Source organism: Micromys minutus (genome assembly GCF_963924665.1).
Source record: "Micromys minutus genome assembly, chromosome: 9".
Taxonomy (NCBI): domain Eukaryota; kingdom Metazoa; phylum Chordata; class Mammalia; order Rodentia; family Muridae; genus Micromys; species Micromys minutus.
The window spans coordinates 40,846,608-40,857,213 of record NC_137978.1 but is presented as its reverse complement, the minus strand read 5'-3'; the positions used below and the strand labels follow the sequence as shown (position 1 = coordinate 40,857,213).

Here is a 10,606-nt window from a genome sequence, read left to right as displayed (position 1 = left end):
CCACCTCTGCTGCTGCCACTGCCCCAGCAGCCACTGTTGTTCCAAGATGCTGCACTGGATATGCTGAACTAGGCTGAGTAGGCTGGGGGGTGGGGGAAGTGGGGGCTGGCTAGTCAGCAAGAGCTTTCTCTTCCCAGGCAGCGTTACAGCTCTTGTGACAGATGCTCTCAGATGACAGAGTAATTCCCATACAACTTTATTCCTTCTGGATAGGATCTTGTGTACAGTTTTGGGGTGAGCTGGGGTCTGACAGTAGGTGCTTCCTATTGGCTTGGTCTGAGATGTTAGGAATGCCTCATTTACATGTGGAGGGCTTGGGGGCACTGCCCCTACATGACTGATGGCAATAATTCTCTATGAGGGATCGTGGCTATGTGACAGAGGCCTGGTGTCAGAAGCTCCTACAGTTCCTTCAGGGTCCTTGGGGCTTTAAGCCTTCGCTCGACCTTACCAAGCTTCCTTTCACAGTCACCGCCCCACGGTTGTCCAAGTTTTCCCAGTCTGTTTTCAAAAGAAAGACAATTAGGCTGGGCAGTGGTGGCAAAAGCCTTCAGCAGAGGCAGGTGGATTTTTGAATTCAAGGGCAGTCTGGTTTCCAGAGTTTCAGGTCATCCAGGGCTACAGATACTGTTTGGAACCCTCCTTACCCTCCCCTGCCACATAAAAAAAGGGAAAGCCAGCCTGAGGAATAAAGGGTTAAGTATCAGGCAATATAAATGTGCTCAAGGCAGCATTTGAAACAGTGCCTTTCCTGCAGGCCTGACCCACTGCTGTGCTTTTTCTCTTCACTCTCTAGTGCCCAGAAATCCGGCAGTTGGTCCTGTAGCACAGGACATCTAAATAGGTGTTCACTTAAGGCCCATTTCACCAAGACCTTCTTCAGTGTTTCTGGAGGTGATAACCCAACAGTTTAACCTCATTTTTGATTCTTTCTACCCACTCACTAACTCCTCCATCTCAGGGATGCCCTTGGAAATAATTTTCCCATCCTGGCATGGCCCATTTTTCTTTTTATATTTCCTTGCTTGGCAATTAAACTTTTAGAGAAAGGGTTTCGTGTAGTCGGCTGGCCTCAGACTAGCCATGCAATCAAAGGCAGCCTGGAAATGGCATTCCTGTCAAGTGCTGGAGCTGGTCATTCAAACGCCAAAGCTCAGTATCCATGGGCAAGCACATGCCCAGGGCCTCAGTTGCCTTAACATCTCCCAAACTACTCTGGTTCAGGCCTCTGCCCTCATCTTCCAACTGCTCTTCAGTAGCATCTAACACATCTTTCTCTTAGTGGGGTTCCCCTTCTCCCTTCTCAGAATGAGGGCCAGATGATGAACTGATTTTTTTTTTTTTTTTCCAGAACAGAGTTTCTCTGTGTCACGTTGACTGTCCTGGAATTCACTCTGCAGACCAAGCTGGCCTCAAAGTCTAGAAATCTACCTGCCTCTGCCTCCTGAGTGCTGGGATTAAAAGCGTGCACCATCACTGGCTAGCAAACCGAATGTTTTTATACCTGAGTCCCATTCATAGACTGCAACCCTAACTCCAAAGTTACAGTATTTGAGTTCCACTGTCCTTGAATGTATGCCTCTAGATTCCTTTCTCTTTTAACTTGCAGTTCCTCTGCTTAGATGCCATTTCTCTCTGCCAGTGAATTTCTCCTCGTGCTTTAGGGCCACCCATTAGACAGCTCCTACAGCTGCCAACATTCCCACTCTGAAACATACCAGGTATTGTTTCTGTGACTGCATCCTCTGGGGTGATGGCAGGATGAGATCCCAGACCAAATGAAAAATAAATGTCTCTTCCTAGGCAAAAAAGAAGGCCATCTTTCATCATTCTTCAAGGGAACAGACTTTATTAGTTTTCTTTGGTCTTCTCTGGTAGGGCATTTAAAGGGTTCTCTGGCACCCCCTCATTTTTTTCTTTTTTGGCAGCAGCTGCAGCAGCTTTTAGGGCCCTTCTCTGCTTCTTCAGCTTTTGCACCTCCTGGAAAACCTGGTGGTTGAAAGGGGGTAGGAAAAGACTTTGTAATTTTATGTAAAACCTTGGATTTGGGATAGGTCTGTAGGAACTACCTCAGGGGAAACCTCATTCTTTTTGCATGTGTTTGTTGGTGACCTGAGCCAGTTCTAGGCCTTGGTCAGAAACAGATCATTTCTCTCTTCTACTCTTTGCACCTTAGTCCAGGGAGGGGACCAGAGTGACCAACCATATGAATTCGTACCTGAATGCACAGAGCCTTCTTGGCTAGGAAGCGGCGGTGAACCTTTTGGAAGTGCAGAGGGGGTAAGGTATATTCCACACCCAGCTCCTTGCATGTCTTTTCGAAGACATCATAGTTGGTCTGACGGAGGGTTTTGAGCAGCTTTTTCCTCTGGTCGATGCTCATCAGCAGATGGCGTTTGTGGGCTTTGTCCTATAGAAGAAGCTATATTACTATTTGTTGTTTTGAGACAAGGACTCACTTTGTAACCAGGCTGGCTTCAAACACATGGCAGTTCTCCTGTCTCAGCTTACTGCTTGCTGGGATGACAGACGTAAGCCTTCATACTTACTCTTAATTTCAGTATTTTGTCATTATTAACATTGCTTCCCATTAATGATACATGGTCATTTCATCATTTCATTGAAATGTCCCTACGATCTCAGGCAAACATTACTACAGTTCTGTTGGAGATAGTGTCATTGCTCATGGTTGACAGACAGGAAAATACAGGTTTAGAGAACACATTTGCCTGCCATAGGTCTTCAGACTGTTAACCCTGAGGGCAAGCTTTGAATCTCAGTCTCCCTGTACCAGGGTCCACTCAGCTTGAGAAGGAAGAACCTTATCCTCTGATCCAGGTACTGCTCCATGAGGGGCTCTGCAATGGAGCTGGCATTCTATATCTCAAAGGAGCAAAACCAATTTCCAAAGAGCACGTTCAGCTAGCTCCTGGGAGCACTCAAGGCTAGACTTGTTTGTGTTCACAACTGCACACTTATAAACAACAAACCCCAGACGTAGTTGGGTATGACTTTAGCCTCAGGCAGCTGAAACTGAAGGATGGAGAGTTCAAAATCAGCCTGTGTGGCACAGGGACCAAAACAGCAGCAGCTATTTCTATTTCTAGCAGCTCTGTGCTGCTCAGCTGAGCAGTGACACAGTGGCTAGGAATATGGGCCCCAAGATTGCCTTATGGCATGTGTCAGGCAGTGTCCCCTGAGGAATAATGTCACTCACTCCATGGCGAGATTGCTCCTCTAAAAGATTTGAAAGAAACAGTTCTAAAGGTTACCAGAGATGCCACTAAGAGCCTAGAGATACGCTATGTAGCACATTGACTGCTAGCATTAATTCTTGTAATCCTTGCAGTCCTGTGGCAGGATTCCCACTCTACAGATGTTGAAAACATGGGCTCAAACCAATAGGCTTCCCAAAGTCACCGTGACTTTAAGTAGAAATGACACAGCTATTATCCATGTATTTAAAAACTATTTACTAAGCGCCCACTATGTGTCAGGCAGTGACTATGCTCTACAGTTTACTAAGCATACACTATGTGTCAGCAGTTTTTTTGATCCCTGATGACACCCAGCAGAGTCTGTAAGACTCCTTTTGTCCCTCTAGAGGCAGGATGAGTGTTTTCCTACTAGGGTTGAGTGGCCTCTCTAGTGTCACAGTCACTAGCTTCTTAGACCAAGAACCCTTACTCCCTATGCCCCACTCCCTTGCTATTGTGGTTTAGTTTTGAGTGAAGCCAGGGGGTTTACCTTTCGATGTTTCTGCATGTGTTCTTCATAATTTCGGATCTTGACAGTCAAGGCAACGACTGAAACCACAAACCACAGAGGAAGAGAGCTGGGCATAGAGGAAGAGAGGGCCCATGCCCACCTCCTGTCTTAAGAACCGAAGGAGTAACAACCAGAGCTCTAAATCCCAAAGCACTCTGAGATGCAAGATCTCAAAAACAATGGATCATCTTTCTACCAGAAAAGAAGCTCAAGAAGAGGAAGTACTTCATTCCATAAAGGCCATTATCTGTCACAGCAAACAGCAGTGTGTGTGTATGTGTGCGTGTGTGTCAGAGAAGGTGGGTGACATACCCCATTATGAAGCTCGGTTTGACCTTAAACTTGCTCTGTAGCCCCAACTTGCCTTTCTTCCTCTACCTGGAATTATGGGTGTGCACCACTGGGCCTGGCTGGTAAATAGCACACTCAGTGGCAAAATTGTCCTATTTTTTGACCTTGTGATATAAAATGTTTTCATCTGCAAAACTCATGCCTGAGAACCATGCACTTCAGTTACAAACATAATGGACACACGGGCAGGTAGATCTTTGTGTGGTATTGACAGCATGTTTGCAGGCCAGCTTGAGCTACAGAGTGAAACAGTGTCTTAACAGTGGTTCTCAACCCTGTGGGTCACAACCCTTTGGAGGTCATATATCCTATTTACATTATAATTCATAGCAATAGCAAAATTACACTTATGAAGTAGCAACGAAATAATTTTATAGTTGGGGGTCACTACAATATGAGGAACTGTATTAAAGTGTTGCAGCATTAGGAAGGTTGAGAACCACTGGTCAAAAAGGAAACAAACACCCTAACAACAATAACAAAACCAAGAAAACCCCTCGAATGTTTTAACTAGGTTTATGAGTTTGTGTTGAGCTGGGCTGCATTCGTAGCTACCCTGGGGCATGTGCAGCCTGTCAGCCTCAGGTTGAACACACTTACAAGAGCATTGAGTTCAGGAACTCTAGCATGCAGTCATGGTTACTGATTCACTATTGTACTAGAGGTCTGTGATGGTTTGCATATGCGTAGCCCAGGGAGTAGCACTATTAGAAGATGTGGACTTGTTGGAAAAAGTGTGTCACTGTGTCTGGGAATGAGCTTGGAGACCCTCCTCCTAGCTGCCTGAGGATGCTCGGTCTGTTCCTGGCTTCTTTTGGATGAAGATGTAGAACTCTCAGCTACAGCACCATGCCTGCCTGGATGCTGCCATGCTCCTGCCTTGATGATACTGGACTAAACATCTGAACCTGTAAGCCAGCCCCAATTAAATGTTGTCCTTTATAAAACTTGCATTGGTCATGGCTTCTGTTCACAGCAGTAGAACCCTAAGACAAGGTCCCAGCCAATCCTTGAGATAAAACCCTAAAACTGTCAAGAGGATGTAGAAGGTAGCTCAGTGGGTACAGGTACTGTTGCACAAATGTGACAATCCTGGGAATCCATGGAGGAAGAAAGGGAGGGAGAGGGGAAAGACAGAAGGGCAGACATGTAAAATTGCATAGGCTGACAAGTCACTTCCCTGCTACACCCTGGTTCCATGCAAGAGGCAGGCTGTGTCACTCATACCTAATGAGGGCCACTGCCAACTCCAGCTGGAAACCAGAACAGGAACCTGGAAATGTTCCATGCTCATGGGCTTGACAGCACTCCACAGATGTGAGTCTCACGGTTAGTAGCCTAATTTGTGTTTCTGTCCCCAGCTAGCTCTATCTTCAGACTCCAGAGAAGACAGATGACCTGTTTCCCTTCACACAGCAACGGGCAGGACTATGCTGTTGACTCTAGCATCACTGGACTTGGGATCCAGAGTCCCAGCATGCCTCTCCCCTTCCCAAACCACATCAAGAGCCTAGGCTAAGTACCAGCTAGCAGACCCCCACACCCCCCCACTACCAAGGGCCCCCAGACCAACTTCGAGCTTCCAAGGTTCTGGAATCCTCAGGGTTTTCCGCAATCTTGTTCATCAATTGTTCTTGCTTGATTTTTAACTTCTCTTTCTGTTGGCGACAGAAATTGGGGGAGATTTAAATGGGGGAAATCCTCTAAAGACCAACCTTCCTAACTGGGAGGCTATACTTACAGCATCTAGGCCTAGGAAAAAAAATAGGGCCAGAGTTTCCTGTAATCACTATAGCCTTGGCTAACCACATGGCTGTCTGTAGCCTCGTGAGCCCAAGGCTAGAGCTAAAGTTAAGAAAACTAGTTTGTTAGCTGAATGTCCTGAAGATGTGCTTCCTCTTGTACATATCTGTGATGGTTTGAATGAGAATGGCTCCTATAGGTTCTTGTAGTTGAATTCTGGATCATCAGGGAGTGACACTACTTGAGAGGGTTGGAAGGCGTGGCCTTGTTGGAGGATGTGTGTCACTAGGGTGGGCTTTGAATGTTCAAAAGCCCAAGCCAGTCCCAGCGTCTGTCTTTGCCCATGGATCACAATACATAGTTCTCAGCTCCAGGGTCTGCCTGCATGCTGCCATGCCTGCGCCATGAGGATACTGGACTAAACTTCTGAAATGCAAATGAGCCTCCCATTAAATGCTTTCTTTCATAAGAGTTGCCTTAGTCGTGATGCCTCTTCACAGAAACAACAACAAAAAAGACCAAGACATCTTTACTGCGCACCAACTGTTTATCAGATGTCAGAGGCATAATGGAGAAACAAAACTCTCTTCATGATGCTTGGTTTGGATAGAGAATGATTTTGGGATAAGTGTTCTGACTGGGAAAGCCTAGGATAGATGGAGGGAGGGATGGAGGGAAGGAGCTCCCAGGGAGAAGACTCAGGGTGGCACAGGTACAAACTCACCCTGTTCGCCATTTCCAAAGACAAGATCCTTTTCACAACGTCATCAACCCTGCAAAAAACCCAGAGCAATGAGGCGAGTATGGGAAGGGGAAATGTTCTTTTCTATGAGAGTTTATGTGTTTGTTTGTATGTGTACAGATTATACTCATGGGCACACAGGTAGATACATGTGGAGGCCAGGAGAGGGTGTATGACCCCACGGAGCTGAGCTGTCTGGTACGGGAACAAAACTTGTGTCCAAAACTCTGGATAAGCAGCAACACTAACCACTGAGCCATCTAGCCTGTCCATGCTGTTTTCACAGTAGTTTCAAAGGGAAGAATGGCAGACAGACCTTATCGTAAAGGGGGTGGTGCTGCTGCTGGAGAGAGGGCTCAGTAGTTAAGAGCAATGTTCTTACAGAGGACCCAAGTTTTAAAGTTATATAATGACCTAAAGTGGCTTATAACCATCCATAACTCCAGTTCCAGGGAACCCAGTGACCTCTTCAGACCACTGTAAGCACCAGGCACTCATGTGGTGCACAAACATACACGTGAGCTAAACATATACATAAATAATGTAAAAAATGGAAACAAACAACCAGATAATGAAGAACGGGGATGGGCAGATGGACAAAGGTGCTTTGTGTGCGAGTCTGACCATGGGAACCAAGCTGTAAAGAAGAACTGACGTTACAAAGTTGTCCTCCAGTTTCCACATGTGGGCTTCGTAGGCACCCTGCCCAGTCACACACACATACACAATAATAAATACAAATGAAAGAAAAAGTAGGGACTGGAAAAATGGTTCAGTGGTTAAGAGCACTTGTTCTTGCAGAGGGTCAGCATTTGGTTCCCAGCACCCACAGCAGTTGGCTTACAACCTCCTGTGATTCCAACTCGAGGAATGCCAATGCCTTATTTTGACCCCTGTGGGCACTCACACCTATGGGCACATATACACATGCTGATACACACATGCACATAAATAGAAATAAATTGTTAAGAACATTAAAAATGTAAGAACAAATGACAGTTACTTCTACAAGAAATACAACTCTAGTCTGTTGGGCTGAAGACAGCCAGACAACTGAGTCTTTTGGCTTGAACGATCTGGTCTTGTCTCAGGGAAGGCAAAGGAAGGATTTCTACCTCAAATAGACACAGCCAGACTGCATAGTAAGAAAGGTTGGAGCCACCCCAGCTCCCACTGTACAGAAGCTAAGCAGGACTCTGGCTTTGGTGTCTGTCAGCTCTGGATTCTAGTCCTAACTCTGTCTCTTAGTTGTATAGCACAGAGCATTTATATAAGTAGGACACAATTTCCTCTCTTACAGGGCTTTTGTGAAGTCAAGAGAAGAGAAATTCCTACCAAGACCAGCAAAGCATGTTAGTTCTTTGGCATCTATTGGCAAGTGGTTTTCGCTCGGAGTACCAGAAACAAAAGGGGAGCTGAGCCCATCATATGCATCTCACCAATGCTCACCACATCCAGGGCTCCACATAATCCAGCTTCAAGTACAACAGGCCAAGTCTTTAAGTCATCTCTTTTCTCCTCCCTGTCCATCCTCCCAGGAACTCCCGTACCCACAAGCAGTTTTTTTTTTTCTGCTTACTTCTCCATGTTAGGGATGATGTTCTTATATTCTTTGATGAATGTGGAAGAGGGTGGTTCATCATCTTGCTTGGGTTGGACTGCCAAATACAGGGATAGAAAATACTCAGTGTTAACTCCCATTCTCCCAGGCTCCGCTCTTCCCACTCACTCCCCAAATCTGTGGGAAGTACTTAGGGTCTCAACAAGGCAATGGATACTTCGAAGCTGTTTCTCTTCTGCAAACCTTGTGGGCACCTGCTTCTATACTGCATGTTCAAACAAGGGGCCTTTCCCAAGACATGCACTGTGCCTGGAACACAAACCCATGTGGCTCTACAGTTAGCAGATTCCTCACTGGGATACATTCTCTTGTGGACAGAGGTGAGCTTGGCTTCATTTGAACTCCTCAATTCCCTAGCCTAAAATAAGCACTTAACAAAACTTGATGGTTGATCACATGAGTGAAATAGAGGGTTAGAGGAAGTGGAATGAGCTTTATAAGAATGTCAGCATCCAGTACAGATCACTAGAAGCTCAGCTTTAGTGTGTGCATTCCTACTCTGTCACTGGAAGTGAGGTTGAAGCCTGGAGTCCAACCTAGTTCAGCACAACCAAGATGATCTATCCGCTCAGTTCTGACACTATGCAAAGGACCTCAGTAGCAATAAAGACGATTGTATCACAGTTTATTGTGCACAGGGTTAAGGGTACTTTTCATATGCTGCTATGATTGACTTCTAATAACTGTGTTCCAATGGATCCTCTGACACCCATTTCAGCACTGGTTCGCAAAAAAGCAACCTGCCTCGAATAATATGTGTTAGAGGGCCCTAAGGCATACTAATTTAGGATGAGAAACTACATCCTTCATCTCAAAATAGCAGATTAAAAAGTGTTACATTCCTAGAACTTAATGCTTTCTAGTGTTGCCAGCCAAGCACTCACTCACTGGGTCCAGTCAAACTGGACTGGGTTGGACGCAAGGCTTCGATCTCACTTCCGAAGACAGTAGGAATGCACACACCAAAGCTGAACTTTTGGTGATGTGTAATGTCAAATGAGTGAGAGCTTTCACTCGAAAGCTCTTACTCCAACCTTCTCGTGCACCCCATAAACACTCTATATAACGTGAATGTAGGAGTCTTTTGCCCCCCTCCTTTGCGCACCACCTCTGTCCCCTTTTTTTCATCCCAAGCCTTCGAGGCGGTCTCTATTTTACCTCAAGTCTCAACCTCGTACCTGGTTGCTGGACGGCATATGCACGCGCGGCATGCAGGAGACCTATGCAGAACAGAAATAGCTGAGACTCATTTCCTTATACAGCCCCGCATGACCCTTCTACTACGGACTGCGTGCACCTGCACCTAACTGGCGCCTTATTTCTCTATCTCCCGTTTCGTCACTCCTTTCCTAGTCACCACCCTTCCTTTCTCATCCTGGTACTGCCTTCCTCCGGTCTCCGGGTACCCGGTATCCTCCATCTTGGCCCAGCCCCACGGGACCCTGCTCACTCGGAGGCTGTAGGCCGCAGCGTGCGGAGGGCAGACTGGAGCTGCCTCTGCCCCTCAGCGCAGGAACTGGGGCCTGTGTCACTGCCTGGGCACGAACGGAGCTCAGCGCGCGCCATGCGGCTCGCAGCATGGTGACTCCCAACTCGGCAGCAAAGTCTGCTCCGCGGCGACTCTAGGTTACACGGGCGCAGCCATGACAGTTCAGGCTTGACCAATCGAGGTGAGAACGGGACAAGAGCAGCCGAGGGCTGAGCGAATGGATTGGCTCCGGTTTGTAGAGGAGCTGAGGTGGAGCCCAGGGCCTAGTGGGTGGCCTGTCTCTATGCTTACAAGCCTGAAGCACTGTGTGAACTCTATAAAGTGTCACCCATTGACCTTGCATCCGACCTAAACAGCTTCCTAAATTCCTTGTTCTTGATCTGGTCCGCGGTTCCCAACCTGTTGGTCAAGACACAATTTGGGGTGGTTGAACGACCCTTTCATACGGTTCGAATAGCAGATATCTTGCATATCAGACATTTACATTACAATTCATAATACTAGCAAATTGCAGTTATGAACTAGAAACGAAAATAATTTTATTAGGGTCTCCACAACATGAAGAACTGTATTAAAGTGTCTGTGTTAAGAAGGTCCTAGTTATTTTAGGGCTTCTGTGGGATTGGTCATACCCTCTTCTGAGGCTAATATTCTTTCTTCACCCTCCTCCAGAGTCCAGGGCCCTGTAAGAACCCCCAGGTCCCAGCCTTCTTTTGTTGTCTTTGTATCCCAGTGACTAAGGATGGAGATTTTGGGTGTTGAGCCATTACTATGAGACCCTGTGAGCAAAGTCTACCTTTCTGGGCCACAGTGTACTCAAAACATCAAATGAGAATAGTAGCAGTATCTTTTACATTGTTCAGTCTATTTGTATACAAAACACATTTAGCCC

At 46.4% G+C, this 10,606-nt stretch overlaps 1 protein-coding gene across 1 annotated transcript; it reads right to left on the bottom strand.

Annotated features, from left to right (window-relative positions):
* Positions 1-369: 369 nt before the first annotated feature.
* Positions 370-9,869, bottom strand: MRPS15 (mitochondrial ribosomal protein S15). Its single transcript, XM_080922157.1, has 9 exons — positions 9,676-9,869; positions 9,404-9,445; positions 8,184-8,262; positions 6,587-6,635; positions 5,693-5,777; positions 3,748-3,806; positions 2,219-2,410; positions 1,719-1,989; positions 370-501 (listed from the first exon to the last, which is right to left on the bottom strand). The coding sequence occupies exons 1-8, from the start codon at positions 9,803-9,805 to the stop codon at positions 1,852-1,854; spliced, it is 774 nt and encodes a 257-aa protein (XP_080778283.1). The 5' UTR covers positions 9,806-9,869; the 3' UTR covers positions 370-501; positions 1,719-1,851.
* Positions 9,870-10,606: the final 737 nt, after the last annotated feature.